This window comes from Blennius ocellaris (assembly GCF_963422515.1).
Source record: "Blennius ocellaris genome assembly, chromosome: 8".
Taxonomy (NCBI): Eukaryota; Metazoa; Chordata; class Actinopteri; order Blenniiformes; family Blenniidae; genus Blennius; species Blennius ocellaris.
In genome coordinates this window covers 16,530,254-16,553,794 of record NC_137657.1, presented here as the reverse complement: position 1 = coordinate 16,553,794, position 23,541 = coordinate 16,530,254, and the positions used below count along the sequence as shown (strand labels likewise).

Genomic DNA, 23,541 nt, shown 5'->3' with positions numbered 1-23,541 from the left:
GTCTCTTGTAATTCTGGTTTACTCCGTTGGATGTTTCTACTTTTATTTAGTTTTTTTTTGTTTGTTTCCTATTGTGTGTGTGTGTGTGTGTGTGTGTGTGTGTGTGTGTGTGTGTGTGTGTGTGTGTGTGTGTGTGTGTGTGTGTGTGTGTGTGTGTGTGTGTGTGTGTGTGTGTGTGTGTGTGTGTGTGTGTGTGTGTGTGTGTGTGTGTGTGTGTGTGTGTGTGTGTGTGTGTGATGTGATGTTTTAGGGTGGGCCACTCACTGGTGTAGTAGTGAGCACTTTTACCTGTTTTACCTGTTTCACCTGAGTTTTACATGTGCACTTGGGTTTCCTTGTGGTTCTCTTGATTCTTTCCACTGTCCAAAAACATGTGTTTGAGGTTAATGGGTGAATGATTAACCGGTTAGAGTGGATGTTGGTGTATCGCTCTCCTTGTTTGTACTGTGGTGGACTGGTGACGTGTCCAGGATGCTTGCCGCCCTCACCCATAGTCAACTGGGATCGGTCCCAATTATTGAAGGTGGATGGATGGATGAAATGCAAGCATGCCTGTTCTGCATGATTGAGACTTGCACCGAAAGAGGGCTTTTTAAACAAGTAGGAACCAAGAAACAACCAGAAAGAAGTTACATTTCATTGTCCTTTCATTTTTATCAAAGGAAAATATCTCAACACATCTTCTTAGCTATTTTTGACTGGATAAAACACATTAGCTTTGACACACGAGTGGGCTTTGAGCGTATACAAAGAATAATTCCAGTACATGAGCAGAGGGAAAACTGGTTTCATAGAGTTTAATTCAATATGAGCAGGGACCTGAAAGTGCTGAAGCAACAGCAAAGTTCAGGGTTAAAAAAGAAAAATAAATATATAAATAACAACAATGAAATGAACAGAAATTGCTGTTGTGAGTAGGAGTAAGTGGGAGGCTGAGAGAAAATAAGAACTGAAATCAAGTCCGAAAAAATGAGACGACAGCCTTCATGAGATTCAAGCCAGATGTAGAATGGCAAAGAATAATACAAAATAAAAACAAAAGGAGATAGCAAAGGAAACAACAGTGGATGTTCAGTCATACTGACAAAAACACCGCAATAAGAAGGAAAGCATTTTTTTTTTCTTTTCTGTAGTGTGTGTTTGGAAAAGGAAGAAATGTCATAGGCCGTGTTGTCAAGCTATTCATCATGCTTTTTCTCCTCTGTATCTTCACATCTGGCTCTTCTTTGAAAACTTTTCTTTACAAGAAAAAAAGGAAATCTGTCTTTGGTTAGCTCACGCACTGACAGGTCCTATTCTGTCTGTCTGCCAGGAGGCGTTCTTTGTCCTCATTCAACTATCCAAGTCCCAAGAAGATCGACTTGAAGATTGCAGGGCGAAACCTCTTGAGTGCCACCGCCATGATAAAATTTTGAATGGGGAATAGCAGTATGGCTGAACCCAATGCTTCTTCACAAATAGAATTTCAATCACTGCCGAGGGTGTACGCTGGCCTGGGATCAATGAATATAATGATGCACTCATAGTGTTTGCCACTTAAGTCATTTCTTGCACTGAGAGCACATGGAAGGCAAACAGCTTTAATGACTAAATGCTTTTTTGAAACTCTCCCAAAAGTACAAGGTTTATTCTATCTTCCTGAAAAAAAGATTGGTGTTTGCATGTAGACATTTTTAAGGACCACAATTTCAGGACTATTACCGTAGTCTGACTACTGCCCCACCCCCTCATCAGTACAATTAAAGCTAATTAATCAATTTTATTGTTATGGATGTATCAGCCCTGTCCACCTTGACTATTCTGATCTGATCAAACTCCTATCCCCGTCTCTATGTAAATACATTGGGGTTTTGCTGGTATTCTGATCATGGTAATTAGGTTGGCACAGTCCATTACTCTCACACAATAGTCATTTTCAGGAAGTGAATAATTGAGGTGTCTAAACTGCCAGCACAGAGGAGAAAGACAACATACACTTTATCAGGTCACCATACATGGTTGGAAACACCAAGAGACATAATTGCCCTTAGTTTTTCATGTAAAAATAGTTACCCAGTTGTTACCCTTTGGCCAAAGTCACCATTTTCCTTAAAAGGTGGAACTGGAATCCTGCTAATTGAGCATGAGGCAGTTATGAAGGTGAGAGTTTGCAGATTACAAAATTCAATTAGCATTTTATTTGCACTCAAAACTTGTTTTAAAAGATTTATGGAGCTGAAACCGCTACTTACCAAATCTTAAGTCTTTCATATGAATTTTAACGGTTGTTGGTGGAAAAGTGATGCATGGGCACATCTATAACTCTTCAATAACATCCATTATATTGTTAATATTTAATACAATGGAAAAACAATCTTATGGCAAAAATACAGGGAGAGGTAGCTGCCATATTATCTCATCGCTGTCTTTGAGTTTAAGGAACAATTAACTTATTTTTCAAAAGTACGCCTAAGAAATATCAAAATGTTATTTTGATTGCTAGATTTCATCTTGTGTTTTTTCTGTCATCGACAAAAGTTGTGAGTATGTAAAAGCATTTCTAAACAGAAGAGCTAACAGTAACTTATTTCCCTCCGCCATCAGTAATGAGTTGAAGGGTTTCATTGAGTGAATGTCCACCAAGCCTTGTACTATAATTGGTTCACTCCTTCAGTTCATACAGGACCTGCAGACCTTTTCTGAGCAAATCTAACCATTTCAGGATAAAAATGAGGATAAGCAACTTTTTTTTTTTTAGCACCGATTCTCTGTTCCTGTCATAAAACTGAAGAGATACTTCTCCCAAGTGGAGAGGCAAAAAAAAGGGGGGCATTGACTTTCATCTGCTTCGTGATGACAAGCATTGTTAAAGTTGAGCAGACAGATTTCATTGGGCTTTTGTGCTTTAACATGACATAAATGAATCACAACAAGCATCCTGGTTGTTTTTTTTCCTCCTGCCTTGTTCTGTCTTAAAAGACACCTACATCACTCTCCCAGACTAAATCACTTCGTGAATTGAAGTCTGTGTGTAATTGGATGCAATCACTTCGCCTCCACCCTTTTCCTCTCTTGCATTCTGATGAGCTCTTAATGGGCCCTTGATTAAAAAAGGCAATGGAAATAGCTGTCAAGGCCAGCGAGGAGATGATGGATCATCCAGGGGACTTCAGTGTCCATTAAGGCTCATTCTGGGCCCAATCAGCAGCAGGTGAGGAGATGGAAGGGGAAAAAAAGCTTTTGTAATATTAAGTTTGAAACAATATGATTCCCAGTGGAACAATTATCACTTGAGTGAAAACTGATGGATGGATTTTAAACAGTGAGATAAGATTTCCACCCTCCTTGTGGAGGAACAATCTCGTCACATCTTTTTAGTGAAATTAAATCAGAGGATGTGATGAAAAGTTCAGTGTCTCTAAGAGCTGGAAGAGTACTGAGTCATGTTCTCAAACAATTGTGATAAAAGACTGAACCGTGATAACTGACTTATACCATAAAGTAAGATATTTGACCATTTTGTTATTTATCAGAAAATTCTGAAATAATAATATTAGATATCAAAACATGAAATGCCCCACTTCAAAGAGTTATGGTGTATTGCCAAAAATTAAATGTCTGTTATCCTTTCATGTTCTGGCCTCAAGCTTTCACAACAGGTTTATTGTAAACATGAGCCTCAAAATAAGAAAATGAAACACTCAGTTTTGGCTACAAAGACTGCAGCGATCACCCAATGGCACTTCATGGAGAAACAAATAAGTTATATAGTATATATATTTCTAAAAAGACATTCCAATGCATCTAGAAAGTTTTGACGTGTAATTCATTGCAGAGATTGTGTTATGGTGGCGTGATCAGCTGCGTTAGGTGCAATCATTCAGGCCATGAATGGACAGAGGGTGAATCTTTTTCAAGATGTGGGTCGCTGATACGCTTCTATGTTGACATTCAGATGGTAAAATATTGGGGTTCAATATCACGGCTCTTTATCTTTGTTAATAATAAATGGGGGAAATTACCCAAATGTTCCTATTATGGCTATTGCATTGTGTGTGAGATTAGATGATATTTAAAGAAACAGATGAAGATGTGCAGATGAGTATGGGCAGGTGAAAAATGAGATGATACACAAAACATGACAATGGTATACAGGAAAGCAAGACACAGAGCTGTTGTATGGAGCTACTGCAAAGAAGGAGTTAAATTCATAAACGATATAGAGAACATCCAAGGAGTTAGGAATATGTGCTGGAACAAGAAACATGGAAAACTCAGCTGTAGCAAGCCCCGCTGAAGTCAGAGAAGCTCAAAGCAGAAAAACTCAACAAACTCAAAGAAGCACTTGAAGAAAAGCCTGAAGAACTTGGAAGAATACAATTAAGAAAAAGAAGAACTTATCAAAGCAAAACAAAAAGGCGGAAGAATAACTGAAACAAAAAAAATAACTTGAAGAAGGATGTGAAGAATTTAAAGGAAAAGTGAAGAAATAATAAGTTGAGATGCCCATTTACCAAATCACTGACTCAAAATTAGATTAACATCAACTATTTTCTGCAGACACAATAAGCCCACTTTTTTTTTGCAGTGTTATATAATAAAATGTCACCAAGTTGCTCCACCATCTCAAACCTCAAACTTCTGTCACTTGTTTGCTGCCAAGTGGCCTAAGTGCTGCATCAAATACAACTGGGATATCACAGTCTGCTCTCTTTAAAACGTCTGTGATATCTTCTGCTCCTGTGAGGTGCAGATTTAATGCCTGAACATCCAACAGGGCATACTTGCAGCACAGTCCCACAGCGACTCTGGCTTTCATCCATAATTCATGCAAGTAAAAGCAAAGAGCAAACATGAATTGAGAATAAGCATTTAATGATTAATGTAACACAATGAATTATTATGAACATGATGCAAATATTTATACCACTTTGATTGGCCATACATGTGTCACCTGGTGCATACAAATCCTTTATAAACAGTCATTTGTACTTTAGGCGCAAACCGCTTTGCATAAGTGGTTAAAAAAAAGGGGAACAAACTTAAAGAAACTGGTTGCTTTTCAAGCAAAACTGGACTTCAAAAACTAGAAGCAAAAGTGTAAAAATCTACTTTTACTCCAGAGGAGAACAAAACAGTTTTGTTTTTGTTTTTTTGTGTGTTTTTTTTACTCTCGGTATAGAAAGGAAATGATTAAAAAAAAAAAAAAAACAGCACTTGGCATGAGATGATCCTGGTGGACCAGGAAGTTAAGTAGCCTTCCAAAGAAAGACAAATTAATAAAGATGTCCCTCAGCTGCTTTGTCCCAGTAGTTATTCTTAGTTTGACATTCACTGCTGGTGCATGATGGGAAGAGAGGGCTTGGCAACCCGAGCCTGTATTGTTGATATTCCGGAGGCAGGTGTGCACTAAAAGCTTAAAAATAACTACTCGTCTTTCCATACAACTCTGTGGCCATGAATGATTCCTTCTTCCCTCTGAGCCCCAGTTTGCTTTCAGCTCCTGTCAGTCAAATCAGTCCCCAGACGCACAAATATATAAGGTCGCGCAAGCATGACAACACAGTTAGTGAGAATAAGAGGCTGAGTTCTTCGACATGAATGCAAAAAGATTAAATGAGAGAAAAAAGTACTGTACTGTACTAAAAGCAAAATTCAAACAAGTGGAACAGTATGAAACATTAGTTTTATTAGCTTTAGTTTACAAGAAGAAATATAATCAGACGACATGAACAAATTCACTTCTAATGAACTCTGCCAAGTGGGGTTCCTCTAAATGAGACAAAAGAGCTCCAGAAACTAATCAAAGATGACACGGAGCAACAACAAATCTAATATGAATTGGATTTCACTTGTCAAATTCATTTCTACTGATTTAGAAGCCTCAGCCAGTCAAACACACTCGCACACAAATGATCACGCTTGATATGCAAAGTGTCTCCACACCACTGGGAGCAACTTGATGTTTAGTGTGTTTCCTCAGGACGCTCCGCCACATGGACGCGCTGGGATCAGGCATGGAACGTCAACGTTGGGATTAGAAGGCAAGCTGCTCAAAGGCCAGATCAAATCTCACAAAGACCAGCTGAAGTCAAATCAAGCAAGTGATTGTACAAAAACTGATATCATCAACACAGCGCCTGATTATATTCCAAACATTACTCCAGCTAATAATTTCCCCATGTTTAAGAGATAACATCAGCATTTGTGGATGCGAGTATTCGCTCATCAGCACCACAAACAAAAATGGAAGTCTTTGAAATGAAATTTGTTTTCTATAAACAATTATACCAACATTTAAACGGACAAATCAAGTCAACTCTGGCCAACCATGACCAAGCATAAAGACATTTCATTAAATTACAATCAGATAGCACAGAATTATTCAGTCAATCCAACAGTCCAATTAAACAATCCAACCAGAAAGCACAACAGACATCATATATTATAATAGAACTATCTCTGGCAAGAAATGCACAGTGATCATGTATTTCAAGATAACTCTTAATAAATCAAAGGGTGAACATTGGAGGCAACCGTCGTGAGCCAGAAAAACAAATCAAGCATTTAGCAATAATGCACCGTGGGGAACAATCTGAAGTTCAATATCTTGCCCGAGGATTTTTCACAGTGACAGATGGAATGGGGATAGAACCAGCAACCTTGAGATTGGAAGGCAACTTGCTCTACCAACTGCCCCACGGTGGCTCAATGCACGAATCTAATTATAACTTGAGGAAAATGTGATCCGAGCTCAACAAAAGCAATCACTTCTTAATTGGCATTTGGTTAAAATCTAATCTGAAGCCAATCTTGACATGAGACATCTTAATACCAGCTTTAAATGACCTTTATTTAATTAACTGGCAGCCTGATATGGAAAAACACAGGGGAGACTGCAGTCTTTATGACTCATTCTCTTCTAAATCTGTTCAAGAGGTGATGCCAACCCTTCGAGCAGTCATTGCCATATTTTGGTCTGGATCTAGGAAAAATCAACAAGACCCATTTCCTTCCTTAAAAGATATTTCATGCAAAAACTGAAGTTAGATTTTTAGAGAGAAGGAACCAGATGACTTGAATCTTATTTTGTGTCCCTAGTAATGCTCTCTCCTACCCCTGTGCTCTTTTACCTTCCATGCCTGACCACAGCCTTCTACCTTCTCTTGATTACAGCTTGTCATTTGTCAAATTTTTTTTTCTTTTCCAGCAATTCTCTTTTTCTTTTTTTCTACTCAGATGAGATAGCATCTCACAGGACATGGATAAATGTACATCTCTTTTCTTGACAGTTTGCGGTTCTGCTGAAGTCCCTCGTTCTCCCGAGGCCAGTCCAGCTGTTGCTTTCAGCTGCTCGGGTCTGATCGTGCGCGGAGCTGTTGTATCATCACGTCTCAGCTGTTTGTCCACAGAGAAGTCTGTAAATCGATCGGGCATTAATCTGTGTGTGCGCCTGTGGTGGATGAATGGGCGTGTGCAGATACAGACGAGGGTGTCATCGGTCTATATTTACCACCTTGAGCATGAGAGAGAGCATTGTGTTGTCCACATACTTGGCACCGAAGGACACTTTGTGTTCGGGGTCACCGTCATCACTTCATCAGGAGGAACACAGCCGGAGGAGAGGCTGAAGTAGAGGCACGCAGACAGACAGTGAGAGGTAATAAAATAGAGGTGAGACACCGACGCTGACCGGACAAGATCTTCAAGGATAGAGAGAGATAGAGAGAGAGAGAGAGAGCGAGAGAGAGAGAGAGAAAAGCTGACAGAAAAGGAGGTGGGATATATCCGTCCTATAGATCTGACACCCAGAGGACTTCACCTGTTTTTTTAAGAGAGCGTGAGTGGGATTTCCATGTTCTTAGCCTTCACCTCGATGTACATATTATATGCAGGTGTCTGGCCTTTCATGAGTTAAGATGACACATTACAATACATGAGAAGACTAAGCCCGCATACACGGTACCTCCAGGGTTTCTACATAAGGCTCCTAATTGTTAGTCTGTGCATTGTCAGGGAGGCTTCTTCTTTTCTTGTTTCTCTTGGGAAGATTTTCTTGTTTCTCCACTCAGTTGAACTTCCTAATGGTCTTGTCTTTTGATGGCCTTAGTGGATGTAGCTTTTAATTATTCTCAGGAGAGGACGTGTTCAGATGATGGGTTTCCCCTTCAGCAGGATGAATAGTAAACCATTTGCCCCCTTTTGCCTCTGTTGATACAGTTTTCCCATTATCAGACCTGAAGATTCTGCTCCCGTTTTACTCCGGAGACCAGAAAGTACTCCGTGTGTAGAAACAGCATCAGTTTGCTTTCGCTCCATTCCCTCCAGGGGCACAGGATCCAAGCATTCCCATGGAGACTGATCAATTTTAATGTGCCAGAGGTCGACCTGCCATTAACAGTGCTCAAACAAAGCTCTCCCCTCACACAACACTGAGGCAGAAAAAAAAGACAAAAAAGAACAGAAAAGAAAAATCAGCAGGGGAATCAGTCAGCCCGCAAGCATACGAGCTTGTTATCTGACTCAGTTTTCTGCCATGTAATCAAAAGAGATGAGAAGAAATAACACATTATGCTTGGTTACGGTGGTACCACAGGTGGTTGCTGTTGGGAACGGGTGAATGGAGCCATCAGTCAGGTGCGACCTGATTCTGTTTGTTGGGAGCTTTCTGCATGTTACTTCCCCAGAGCAGCATCATGATTAATGGCGGGCTGAGTGTGGGCAGCAGCATGGCGGACCTCGACTGATGAATTATTAGTGGTTCAGCCGCCCACAAAAGGGGTGATTCATTTAACATGGGGCCGCAACACAATTTTCAGTTTTCTATACTCAAAACCATAGTGGAAGACAAACAAAAAACAAAAAAGAAGAGGATGTTTTAATAACTAGTAACGAGTAACTTTCGCGATTGATACCATTGTCATTTATGCCATCAATGTGTATAAAGTATTGTCTGATTGCTTAATAAAGGCCAAATAATAAAGGGTTGATAACAATTTGATCAAACAGTTACAATATTAAAAGACAAAAATGCCAAATTATCATTGGTTATAAGTCATCAAACAACTTTTTTGCTTTTCAGGATTCATATTGTTTTAAATGACTTGTGTTCTCTTTTTTTCATATCAGGCAATGATGGACACCCAACAACAAAGTTTTGATTAAACCTTAAGACAATTCATTTCAAGCTTGCAATACATTAATAACAAATATAGTATATACATATCAGGTTTTAGTTATATTACAGAGGGTTTGAGGACTCCAAAGTTAATGTGTAACATGTTCAGGTTTTGCTGTAATTTATATGACAGTGAATCCTAAACACAAGAAATTGAATTTGAAAGAAAATAACCACAATTTAAAATCTCAGAAATGTTATTGCGTTATCTGACATGTCTTCTCAAATATAAATGTTTAAAATGCTTTGGGAGCTTCAAATATAATTAACTAAATATAAAACACAACAATAGAATTGCATCAAACTTTATTCTAAATTAAGTTATGTCAACGTTTATTTGCAACAATCACAACATAAATGTCAGAAAATATAAAGTAAAGGCTTGTCTGACATGAATAAAGACATCACTTTGTATGAAATTACAACATTTTACTAAAGACAACAATCATGCATTAAAGTTGCATTAAATAGTAAAAGATGAAAATAGATTTTCTTTCAAATTAGAAAAAAGAAAACTCAACAGGTTTGGGGTTTTATGTTCTAAATGTTTGCAAGGAATTGTTGGGCTTATAGAAAGTGGGACCACATTGGTTGATTTTCTTTGCCATTGTACCAACTTACAGCCCGACCAAATTGTAGATTACTTGAAAAGATAATCAGCAAAAAGACTAAAAACAAAAACAATAATTACTTGCAGCTCTAGTTAGTATTTGTCCAAGTTTTCTAATCCTTTCATTTTGTTGACTATTGGATTTCAGGCACTGATTTTACTTTCTAAAGTGCAGAAATGACATTTTGGATCGAAACCACTTAGTGATAGGTGTGTTTGCTGCTCTTTAGCAGAGTGGAAGTCAAGAGCCTGACAAAAGTTTGATGCATATTTTTCGTTTGGATCCAGAACGTAATTGCAGTATATATGGACACAGAAACCTCTCGTTGTTAACAGCAGCTCTGCTTCGTGTGCACTTCAGCTGCTTGGAACACTATCAGAAGACATTTTAAATGGTGCCGCTGACATTTTGGAAAATATTGTGCACACTTTGTGCATGCTTATAGCTGACTAGAGATACGGATGGAGATGAATTTACAGTTATGCGCCAGATGATTATTTTACTTACACACACCTTTACCTTTCATCCCTCCCCACCCCCCCCCCCCTCTCTCTCTCCCTCCCCCAGGTGTCAGTTAGTGGTTTACCATGGAAACCAGGACTGTGATGCAGAGCGAGCAGAACGAGCAGTCGTCCCAGATGTCTCACAGCATGCATCTGTCCTCACAAATCAAGAAGAAGACCTTCACCTCCAGGTGCAAATAGTTTACTCACATACATGACCGAATCCAGGCACAAGAACGTAGCAGTACCTTTTCTTTTAAATGAATAAGATGTAAATATTTCTTGTATTTGTTGATGCTGTTGATGCTGTTGAGGAGCAAAAGAACATAGATTGAGTATACAGAATACATTGTTTGTTTGTTTATTCAGTGGAATAACAGCCACCTCTGGTATTTAATCCAATCACTGCAAACATTATTGTAAAATACTGTCAGTTAATTTCTTGTTTTAATATTGTCGTCACTGTTATTATTTTTTCTTATTTATTGTTTTTGGTCTTTTCATTTGCCACTCTTGTATCTCCTGTCCACTTGCTGTTGACACAATGAAAATGTCCCCAAGCTAGGAAATGTCCACCTTTCGCAGCCAGATTCAATTTATTTCACCTTATTGACCATATTAACAGCAGCCTAATAAATCACATTCAAACTGGGAATGAATGACATTATCGTTCATTTAAATAATTCCTGATCCTCAAGATGGGAAAGGTTTCAAACAAACAGTTGACTCCTATTTTATAGTTCAACGAGGATCTATTTTTCGAGGAAATCAATGTGCATCATTCTTTTTTAATATTCATGATAATCTACATAAATTGTGCTAAAAATTTCATTTCTCAAACAAATATTTCAAATTGTGATACAAGCGCCGATGAATTCCCACATTGTTTAGGTGCTACTGCTTAAGTAAAGAATGCTGGCAACTTTCAGAATATTGTTCAAGTAAACTGTTAAGAGCAACTTCCCTTGTACAAATCCATATTGTCTCTGTTCGAGTGACCTTTTTATCACTCTATTTTTAGCTGTTTATTATTCACATCACTCTTCTTTTACCATTTTTGTGATTTTTTTGTTGGATTCTGTTCCTATCATTTGAGTCGCATCAAATTTCTGTCAGTTTTTATTGCTTTCTGTCTGTTTTTTTCATGCAACAGCAGCAAGAAGGTTAAAAATATATTAGTGCCGGTTTTAGATTGTAGTATTAATTAAGAATTTTTCAGAAGCATGAGTGTAGAATGGAAACAAGTGATCTACAGGCTACAACAGATATCTCAATGACAAATAAATGTTCAACTCTAACAACACCCTAGAAAAGGTTCCAAAGGCTGAATTAAGCAGTTTTCTAAGTTTTTTTTTACTAGCTGCACTGTATGGCATGAACTTTGTGAACTTTGGTTAGTAAGTAAGAAACATTAGGTTGCCTGCAACTTTAGTGCCTTCAGGAAGTAAATACATTGAACCAAGCCTTTGGTCTAGCAACGTGTAAAGGGAAAATGCTCAGCAGTATGGAAGTCGACTGGATGTGACCCTGCATCCCATCTTATTGGGTGTTGTTGTTGTTGTTAGTTAGTTAGCTAGTGGTCACAGAGTGCATTGTGAAATATCGAATACTACCTGAAGATCCTCTAAAGGCCCATTTATGCTCCTTATAAATGTATATGTGCAATTCAAATGTTGCCTTGCATCACTGCCCTCGTATTCTCATGCATCCGTTTTCATTTGCGTGGTTATTATGCAAAAGCTCCAGTGCAGTGTCGTTCCTGATAGTGACTTTTTCTTTCCCAATGCCCTGGTAACTTAGGGAGGTATTTTCGTAAGTTGCATGTATCCATGCAAACGTTCGCTCTGTCTTTTCTCAAAATGATAAACCTTTTCTGTTGTCTTCTTTCATCCTTTTCCAGGTCACACATGACCTTTACTGTGCCACATTGGAAATATTGAAGACAGAGGAAAGTTTAAAAGTAGACCAAGGCAAATTAAATGATCAAACAGATAAGAACAACATGCAGAAGAATTCACAATAAAAGATTGCAATTTTAAAATAGAGTTCAAAATAAATTCAGCATGAATTGAATGAAATAGTCTAATGCAAGTATAAATAAAAAGGCTTTAAGCTGTTTTTGATTTTTTTTTTTTTATAACCAGTAACAGATTTTTTCAAAGAGAGACAGGACGTTGGTGTGGTGATGCTTAAACAGGTGGTGCATTTTCTCTCTTTTCTGTCCATGTAATTGAATACAGAAGACAGACTGACAGCTCCATATATATAGATTTGCCTGAAGGCTACAATTGTATATGATCCATGATCCAAGATATCGCCACGTTATTACCTTGAATTTATACAAGCCGCCTTAAATTTGATTAACTACAAAGACTTAAATGTGTTATGCTATAGTATAGTATAGTATAGTATAGTATAGTATGGTATAGCATAGTATAGCATAGTATTGTATAGAACAAATGTGAATGACCTCAAATGTATTTGTTGGGAGAGTGCAAAGAAAAGCACGAGCTCATCTTCTTTCACACGATGCAGGATGTTTCCTGGTGTGAGAGTCTTATAAAGTACAAGCTTCTCTGCCCTTTGGGACACTGCTGTGTTTTCTACCAATCAAAGACTTTTGTGATTACTCAGTAATAGCTTGAGAGATTGTAACTATAATATTACAATGCTTAGAAGCATAATGTGCATGCTGACAATAAAGAGAGTTCAGTTTTCAGCCCATTTGTCCAAGTTTTGATTAAAACAGGAGGAAAAGGCAGCAAACGACTTGAGATCATTTGTTTCATTTTCTGTGCAGTATCTGTTGTTTTGGGCATTTTTCTGAATTTAATATCTTAAAATTGAGACAAAATAGGGCAGATTCACTGCATTGGTATTGGGAAAGGGGAACTTGAGGACTTAAAAATTCATGAAACAAACAGATGAGCATTTGAACCCGGTTATATTCTACCTCACCAGAGGCAGGTTTAACTGTTGAAAAAAATGCAGGATTAATAGATTAAATTACTTGTTAGACATGGATCTGTTGCCACTAAACAAATTTTTTTGATTTGATTCCTCTGTGCCGCCACAAATGTATACTTGTTTGAATAATGAAGAAAGTAAATTTGATGCGCGCCATGCTGCATAATGTTCGCAAAACTGTCTTAATCAGTGAGCACTGATCTGTTCTTTCAGCTGGCAGATTACATGAAGTATTTATTAGCTCGAAACATAAGGTAGCCTGATTATTCTGAGCACAAAGAGACGTTACATTCACTCCAGCATCCTGTGGGCCACTGCTGTAAGCCGCAAGCCCAACATATTCACAAACACATGTCACCGAGACTCACACCACCACAGAGAATCTGTCTCTGTTATTAATGTGCCTAAATCCTGATTCGCTATGTACCTCAGCAACACACCGAGCCCTGGCAACAGATGCACACAATGCTTCTCAATAAGTGACAAATGTTACACCTCAGTGTTTTCTTTTCAGGCTCTGTCAGCCATTCTGAGTTTTTTTTGGGGGGGAGCTGAAAATAAACACAAATACACACAGACTTATACATAAAGTATGCCCACGAATACAGGTCGAGCTGGCCAACAAATGAAGACACCTGTGTATACAATTGCTTGGTTGAGCTGCTTTGTGGTAAGCAGTGTTATGGTAGCATGGACATTAGCTGGAGTGTGAAATGGGAGCGGTTCCAGTCAGCTACAGGCTTTGACAGACAAACATGCACAGCGGCAGTAGCAGAAAATGAGACCTGCCTACTGAAAGCATTTTAAGCTGCAGCAGACCCCCAAAGTAATTTATAAGACAATGAATTCTCAAATTAAAATTAGCGACAGGCATTAGTGTACTTTCTAATATCCATCACGGAACAGGAGCTGCCTCCTCCTTGTCCTGGAGGGAGGTCAGAGAAATGGCGCTGTGGTGAAAGCTAATCAGACGAAATGATCTGAAAGATCCAGCGTCAAGTTCATCTGTGAAGTCATTTGAATATGTATGTCATTAAAATTCAGCTGGTTTGTTTCTCTGGAGCGTGACACAGCAACAGTGGTTGGTACATTGTCCCTCTCAGTTTGACGTATATGCTTGACCTTTACGTGGAGTTAGCATGTTGTATACAACACAAGCTTTTACTGAAGGTTTGATTTGCTCACACAATTCAAACACGGTTAAATTGTCTCTCTTTGTTTAGACCTGTCCGGGATGTTTCCCACTTTCCAGCCTTAGCAACCCTAACGAAAATAAAACCCATATTTAGGCTGAAATTCAGAAATGCCACATTTTGCTTTTCTCAACATCTTCTTCCAACTTAGAAAGGTGTCTTTGAGACACTACTAAAAGCTCCGGCCCAGTCTCTGCTGCCAACTTAAGGTGGATATCAGCTAACAAGAACAGAGGAAATTGTTTTGTTGCGGTGGGAAGAAACACAACAAAGTTAGTTCTGGTCAAGAAATTTCATATTTCCCAAGACACCTGTGAGCGGAACTATTGGAAAGAGGTGAAAGAGAAAAAGTGAAAGTATCCGCATTCACCATGCCCATTTCAATCTGTAACAAATTACACAAGAAGTTGCTGGAGAACACACAAGAAAGGTTTTCTCTCCAGATGATTGGTTGAGAACAAGTTGGGGAAATGATGTTGCTGTGTTCTGGTCACTTTTAGTAAGTTTTCAAGCTCCTTTCGCAACTCTTATTGCAAAAAAAAGTGAGAAATCTTGCAAGACAGTCTAGTGTTGGAGACTTGAGTCCCTTGCATCCCATTTCTTCTCAACAAGTGGTGGGTGCTGTTGTGGGCCTCACCCCCATGCCCATAACACCCAGACCTCACAGAGTCCATCCCAGCTGCAGTTAAGAGTCTAAAATGTCCAACCACTCTACGATTGTGACTATAAGCCATAGTAGTTTGCAGTGTTAAATTATTGTGGGATCCCCCTCTTCCATTGTGTCTATGTATTCACGATGTGTGGCTCGATGTCAAAGTATAGATACTTTCTGATACTGTAGCAGATCAGCAGATATACAGGTTGTCACTCCAATAATGAATTTTAAGCACAACTTGTAAAAGTCGATCCTGTATAAGGTAACACATAAAGATACGTCAATAGTCTAATAACATCTACTTGAAAGGAGCAGTCACACAACTTTAACATCTTCCTAACCACTTAAAGCCTCACAAATCTTTTAGTGGTGCATTTTTCCACGAGAAGGAAATCAGTTATGTGGTTTTGATGTGCTGTGATAACTTGTAACAAGTAATACTTGCTTAATGTAGGATGGTCTTCCACTTTCTTCCATTTACGAGCATCCACATGACCTGCATACTTCCACTCGCCAGCACGGCTTCCTTACCCAGCAGTAGGTGACAAGAAATAGATATGACACGGCATCCCAGTGATCTCAGATGGTTACTGTGAGATCAGATGGAAATCACTTCTGGTCTGCAATAATAGTCTCAAGTCAAATTTGCCTTGATTTTCACAGCAGTGAGATATTCAATTAGTCTAACCTGTGGGTTTGCAGTCTCCATTGTAAAATAAAAGGAAATGGAACAATTCTTTCTCATTAGGGATGATGAGAACGACCAATTATTCCATCAAGTTTATTTCGGGTGAACTTGGATGTCACATCTGTTTCTATTGTTGAAAGGGAACACGGGAGCGAGAAAGCGGTACATAATGAAATCATACTGACAACATCCACACTGGGAGAGTAAATTCATTTATATTTCACAAAGTTGGTTCTGGGAAGGTTTAAAGCTCCTACAGACCAGAGGTGTTCCCGATGAAGAGTTCCTCAGTTTTGTGCAGGAATGCCGGTAACGCGTTACTAATTAACGCGTTACCGGCTCAGATATAAATACAAGTGGTGGCAGAAGCATGGCAGTTAAGAGGAGCCTTGTACATGAATGAAACACTGACTAGCGAATATTTCTGTTGATAATTGATTAGAAGAGGGCTCTTATATGTTCGACTGTCTAGTTGCAGTGAGTTTGTCACACTTCACTGAATAAGACGTGACTTTCAATATGCGACAATAACGTCGCATGTGAATGCATCATCAGAGCCTTATGGATAAAACAAATACAGGGAACCATTTTTGATGGGGTATATTTGAATAAGCTTTGGCTCATCCCTATCCATGAGCAAGAAGTCACTGTAGCTTGTAGTAGCAGTTTCACTGTATGGTACTGTGTAGTGGTCGAATGATTGTGACAACTCCTTGAACCTTCACACTGTTAGACCACAGATTTTAAGCAATGAAAAGAGATGTTTTTTGTAATTGTTTATCTTTATCTGGGACAGCCAAACTCCTATGAAAACGTTTCAGCTTGTGATCTTCCAGCTAGTGTTTGCAGAAGCTCTTGTGTTTATCCGTCCAGTTTACCTGCAGATAACAGCGTTTTCCTCTTTTTATTTCCTCCTTCTCGTCAGACAGAGTTCATATTTTGAGGAAGCCTGTTTACAAACACATGTGCACCATGTGCACAACTGCCCACACAGGCATAAACACTTTAGCTTGTGTATCTTTGTGCATGTCGTGTCACTGTGTGCATATATCTGTGGGCTGTATGGGAGCAATACTGTCCAACCGCAGGCTCTGCACTATAATATTAAATGGGACTCTCAGTAGAACACACTCAAAGGGAATATACACAAACCAAAAAAATAGAAAGAAATATGACAGTGAAAGCAGAAGTCTCTGTGCACCGTGAAATAGGGAAATATCCCAGCTTGCAAACAAAGGAAAACGAGAAGTCGTGTCAATTTGCATTACTATTTGGAAGCTGGCTTGTTGAAAGTGATGCCTGAGGCAAGATGTTAGCAGCAACGGTGGCTGGTGATGTGTAACAGGCAGCTGAATAAATACACAATTCTGGCACAATAACTTCAGGATTTTTGTTTTTGGATTTGATATTTGAAGCACTGTTATTTAAACTACCTCAACCAAAGTTAATGATTTAATATAAACCAAGAGGTAGCCAACATGGCACTCCTGTGAATAGCCCCGTTCTAAATATAGTGATAAATACTGAAGACATAGCTTAGAAACAGACTTCCTAAAAGGAGGCGACACAAATATGGTCAGTCATGCAAAGCGTTTGAATGAAAATGTTCAAATGCATCAAGCTCCTTTCACAGTAAATAATTGTTAATTGTGAGGCTTGGTTGGTAGAGCAGTCGTCCCCCAATTGAAAGGTTGCAGGTTCAATACCCATCTCCACATGCCAAAGTGTCTTTGAGCAAGTCACTGAAGCCCAAACTGTTCCCATTGGAGTGGCAGCTCCTTGCATGGCCGCAGCCTCCATTGGTGTGTGAATGTGAGTGTGATGAATGATGAAAGGTGCTTTGGGGCAGCTCACACAGTTGAAAGGCGCTACATAAGTGAAGTCAATTTACGATTTCATGTATTTTTATTGTTTTGGACATATCTTGATTTTATAGTTGTGGAGTGGCCAAAAAGGCTCAATAAGTGAGTGTTTCTTTCAGCATATTTTTTTCAAAATGAACTTCAACCTATTTTTTCATCATTACTGTGTGTTTTTGATGGTAGTGAAATTGTCGCGTTATAAATATTTGACACATTGATTAACGTCTGCGATTGGATGAGATTACTAAGGACAAAGGACTTTTTCTATGCAGTTTGCCATGGAATTTTCTTGACATCAAGAGTGGTGTAGGACAGGGTGCCCAGTCAGGCCATGACCTCAGCTCTATTGAATTTGAAACTCCTGGTTTCAGTGATTACAGGATCAGTGAGAAAAGGTTAATATCTGCATGAGCATATTCACATAAATGACAACTGGAAATAACGCTGAACCATGCAACTGTAGTCGCTCAGGAAATGTATCGCTCAATTTTAGAAAGGTTGACAAAACTACCCTAAAGGTTGAGAAAACTTTGGCAACTGGAGGATCCGTCCACAATATTTGCAGCCTGTGAGCCAATTTCCCAAAATGAATGCGATACCCAATAGGATGGGAAATGAACTAAATGCTTTTAATTGTTTAAAATCTAACGGATGTGTACTTATTTCATTCTTTAAAAAAAACAACAACCATGATTGTCGATTATCCTTGTGTTCATTGCACTATTATTTATTCCCATTATGGTCATTTTGTACTGCCAGTTGTGAGCTGCTAAACAATGTCTCCTCATTTCTTTGAAGCAGTGACATAAACACCTACTCAGTCCTATTCTAAACAAGGAAAGTATTCAAACTTAAAATATCCTCTTGCTGCGGTGGTTAAAAGAGCAGCGCTCATCTGTGGATAAGTGGAGCGCGACAATGCAGCCTTCTCCTCTTACAAATATGCATTTCAACTACATTGCCACAATTGACCTTGCTGCTAACAGCAAATGCCACCCTCCTGTTTATGGGGGTGCACATGGAAAAGGTCAGCCAGGTTTATTGTCGGTGGCCTACAAGGAGAGATCATGCAGACAAGATGATCATGAGTAGCCATCAACTGTCTGAGTGTGTGTGTGCGTGCGTGACTGCATGTCATAAAGCCATGATTTATAGTCCCAAAAGAAAAAGCACAGACATTTCTGACGAACAATCACTCCCGTTTCTATCTGCTGATGACTGTTTACATTCAATTTATCGTGTTGAGTTTATGTTCCAGCTCATTAAAGAAGCACGCACACAACTCGACCACCAGCCGACATGAACGCATTGTAGGAACTGATGGCGGTGGATGATTGGATGGTACAATGCCACAACGGTTGAAATTGCCACTGTACCATAACAAGCTCCTGCACGATGCAGAACATTTATTATCAGCACACTATTGTTGCCCCTGGTTACATAACCTCCATCAGTAGAGAGGAAAAAGGGGAACACGGACTGTGAGGATGCAGCTGATTATGGGGTTGATAATTCTGTACGCCCAACTTCAACTTCGCTTTATTTTTATGGCAACTTTCAAACCAACACAACTGAAAGTAGTTCAGAATTTGGAAGTACACAACAGTATGATCAAATGCCAGAGTTCATGTCAATCAGATATTATCAAATATAATAGAACTGAAAGTGTTGTTAAAAAGCTGGAATTCAATTCTACTCTGCTTTTTTTCTACTGCTTTTTTCTGAGGACTTTTTTTTTTGTAAATTCTTCTTAATTATATGTATTAATGGTTATTTGTGTTACATTTCTATTGATAATTGTAATTTGAGTGGATTCACATTAGAATGACTATTTCTCCATTTTTTGTCTTTGAACAACCTGTCTAAGACATAAATCTATAATTAATATACATTTTAATGGAAAGAAAAAGTTACGTTTTTCTGAGTTTTGAAAAGCAACAATGACAAAATTATGTTTCAGAAATCTTTAAGATGAAAGTCAGCATGAACAAGGTCAGCAAATGAGCAAGTGAAAGATTGTGATATCATTTTGAGGCATCTCATCGATTTAGAAAAAAATACTTCAAACCATTTTGTAGAAATACATTTTCTTACATGGATGCTTTACATTTGTAGACTCTTGTGTAAAAAAAATGGTCAAAAGTATTTGAAGTAGAAGCTCTCATTGGAAACGTTAAAGTCTTTTTATTTTTTGGGTCATTTCCCTCAAATATGGTATAGATGGGGCGGCACGGTGGTAATGTGATGAGCTCTTTAGCTTCACAGTGAGGGAATGGTTAGTTTGAGTCCATTTTTAGGATCTCTTCTCAGTTTTCTTCTGGAATTTTCATGCTCTGACTGTGTCTCTGGTTACTCTGGTATCCTTCAACGGTCCTAAAACTTCGGGTTAAGTGGTGACTCCAAATTGTCCATATGTGTGAAGAACCTAGAGAAAACCCATGCACGAACAGGAAGAATATACAAAGTCCACACTGAAAGGCCCCAATCAGAAAGCAGATTCCAGTCAGGAAAATTCCCCATCATGTCTTTCAGGGATTCTGTCCTCTGCAACAGACATATTGATACTTTGGGAAAAACTTAGTTTAAAAAAAAAAAAAAAAAACTAAACTAAAGGCATTTCATAAAACTGGGTTGTAAAACTAAGTTGTCGTGCGAATAAATACAGAAGTACATACGTATACCTGGAAAAGTGTAATCACAGTAATTTAGCTGTTTGTACTGTTACTTCCTTGCATGCACGTGCGCACACACACACACACACACACACACACACACCAGAAAATAGTTCACGCCTCCCGGGGGGAAAAAAAACAGCTTGCAGAGATGCATCACTGTGGTTCACATTTTGTTTTTAGCTGTAATGTCTTTGTCAACGGATCATAGCTGATTACACAATAGATATAGAAAACCACCGTACAGTATTTCTGATTTGGACAGGATCTGAATCTGAGTCAGCAAACTCCTTTATAATATCGTCAACACTTTGAGATGTTCATACTGAGCAGTGACAAATCTGCTCTGCGACACAATGAAGAGCACTTCAGGCTTACCCCTGAGCTGCAGACTGACAGAGGGTATTTAGTGTGGCAAACAATATAGGCAGGCTTTTCAAAGAGGGCCTGCCTTTCGTGGATTTCCATGTCTTTGCACTTTGTTTTGTTTTTGTTTGATTTCTGGATCAGTTTTCCATTCCAGCTATTCACAACATGAGAAGACAGAACATAACCAGCCTGTTTCTCTGTATCGAGATAACACTCATCTGATTTAAACTGAGTGACTGTAGTGTCTGAATAAATGAACACTGGTGCATGTTGTGTTTCCCCATGTTAACTCTGATGCACAGCATCCTCTGCTGTTCAGAGAGAATATGGGCGAGCCAGCGCTGCTTTCTAGTGGCAGAGAAGAACTATGATCTGATGAGTTTGAGATTGGATAATGTGCCATAATCCATGACAAAATGAATAGGCATGCAGATACAAATGCTCAATACTCCTATCAACAGAATAAATATGTGTGGAGAATGACAAGGGGAGATATCTATTTTGCGATCTTTCACCTGTGTCATTTGATGATATGCAAGATATTTGATAACCGGGCTTTGTTTTGCCTTTCAACATGCTGGATGTCACAGCGATGAGGAAGCCCCCTACTCTGACTTCTTCCCCATCATCTCCGCTGATGTGATGTCTGTCAAAGAGATCCTCAACATGGACATCATCCCCAGAGACAGGACATGGTGAGGCACGATGAAATCATGTTTATGCACGTGGGTCTGCTTGTCAGGATATGTCATTTTTGCATGACGTTATCAATGAGGGTTTGATTTGCGGAGGAATCTGACCTAAATACAATGCCTGTTATGCTGAGGACTTTTTTTTAACCACTTCAAAAATGGCAAAACTTCTTGACCTGCAGGCCAAATAAAGCACATAGAAATATATATGCAACTAATAATGTTAGCGCTGCAGCTAAAAAAACTGTCTATAGCTATAATGAAAAAGTGAATCAATAGTTAAAATTTATTTAAGCTAACATTTTTGAGAAAAAAAAAACTCATTTTTGCCTAAAAGAGGCTGTAATGCCTTCATAAAGTATTAAAAATAAGAATAAATATGGCAAGCAATCCATAAGCATAAAGATTCTAATATGTTCCGAACTTCAAGTATTCCAAAACATTATAAAAAGTGCTGCAACTTGAAAACAGACAGATAAAGTAAACGTTTCAAAATTTCTCATCAGTACTACTCATTCCTGCAACAAAACCCTTTACTTTCCTTTTTGTCTTGCCTGAACAAAAACTTTCCGAGAAATCAGGGGAAATAAAAAGCCACACGTCTCAGGGATTGCACTTGAGCTGAAGCCAGAGACTTTCAATAACCAAATTAATGACCACACAGTGCGAATTGAAATCTCCATCTGCAGCTCTTCAGTAGGAAACGTTATTTTTAATCCCCATGCTGGATGAGTATTTTTGTGTGTGCATAATGGCAACAACTGTGGATGAGACTCTTCTCGTCACACTGAAATGAAGACTGTAAGGAAGCCTCCACTTCACTCCTGAGGACTTCCTTCCCCAGATAATTTGTGCATGATAACACTGCCTGTCCATCAGCAGGATCCACCACATCTTCTTTCTCTCTCCAGCTTATTTTGCGGGAAGAAGGGGTCAAATTCTACTGATCCTTTGCCCTGCAAGCTTTCAAGAGCTTTCATGCTATGATAGAGTCTCATTAAACAACGGAAGTCCGGGTTTTTTTTTCCTTTACTGTCTTCTGTGTGAGAAAGGGCCAGCTGGGTCCCTTCATTTGCAGTTTCACAGATGCCGTGAAGCCAATAAGCCAATAACCGTCCAACTGAGTCATACAACGAAGGCTTTGTGTATTTGTGTTTGAGTAAAGAAATGAAAGGAGCTCCTCCACCAGTGACGATAAAGTTCATCCTGTTACACTACTGGATGTTTCATTAGTCAGTTTGCATCAGATTATCATCAATTAACTGAGAGGAACCCTCTTGAACAACAGCGACACCGCTCTGTGATTTTTTTCGTGGCCTTGCACTTTGTGGCTGAGCGGCTGTCGATCTCAATCGCTTCCTTATAGATTTTACACACCTGTGGCCATGGAAGTGATTGGAACACTAGAATTCAAAGATTTGGATAGCTCAGCAAATACTTTTGGCAATCTAGTGTTTGGCAAAAGTAAAGTCACAAAGATAGTTCATGCAACTAAATCTTCTGGGAGGGGAAATGTGCACTTTAACCTACACAATGGATGTTTGACCTATTTAAAACCACAAATAAGCAACGCATGTCTTCAAACTAGAGGCAATGGTTGCAGAGCTCCCTTAGAGTAAATACCAGTCGTAAGAATAATTATGGCAGCCTCCAATGGTGTATGAATGTGTGCATGAATGGGCGAATGTAAGGAATCATATAAAAGCGCTTTGGGGCTGCTCTCAGCAAAAAGGTGCTACATAAGTGTAGTCCATTTGACAGAAAACTGACATTGTAATTGTAAAAAATAATAATAATAATAATAATTTAAAAAAAATTATAATAATAATAATATTAATAATAATAATAATAATAATAATAATAATAATAATAATAATAATAATAATAGTAATACAAGTTTTCCTTAATATATAAAAAAGTTTTAACTACAGGATAAAGAAGTTAATTTTAAGAATGATACCAAACACTGGGCAGGGGGGGCTGGATTGGATTTGTTGTCATGCAGAAAAGCTTTAACTTATTAAAAAATCTGGATCTAAGAGAGGATTTTGTTGATGACACTTTTGAGTCATCTTTTACTTTCTAAGTGTCTTATGACTGCGCTGCCAGAACAGGATTACTGCTCCGCTGTCATGAAGAGGAAGTCATATATCTAAAAATAAGTCCCAGGAT

General features: G+C 38.6%; 1 protein-coding gene across 4 annotated transcripts in view; it reads left to right on the top strand.

The window, feature by feature from the left end:
• Window positions 1–7,505: 7,505 nt before the first annotated feature.
• Window positions 7,506–23,541, top strand: part of myom3 (myomesin 3) — a 76,184-nt gene continuing 60,148 nt past the window's right edge. Inside the window, exons 1-4 of one of the 4 annotated variants that reach the window (XM_080501374.1) lie at window positions 7,562–7,653; window positions 8,576–8,616; window positions 10,336–10,462; window positions 21,268–21,372. In XM_080501374.1, the coding sequence (XP_080357500.1) occupies window positions 10,356–10,462; window positions 21,268–21,372 (212 nt within the window). In that variant the 5' untranslated portion in view covers window positions 7,562–7,653; window positions 8,576–8,616; window positions 10,336–10,355. The other 3 variants (XM_080501373.1, XM_080501375.1, XM_080501372.1) reach the window with 3 other exon arrangements.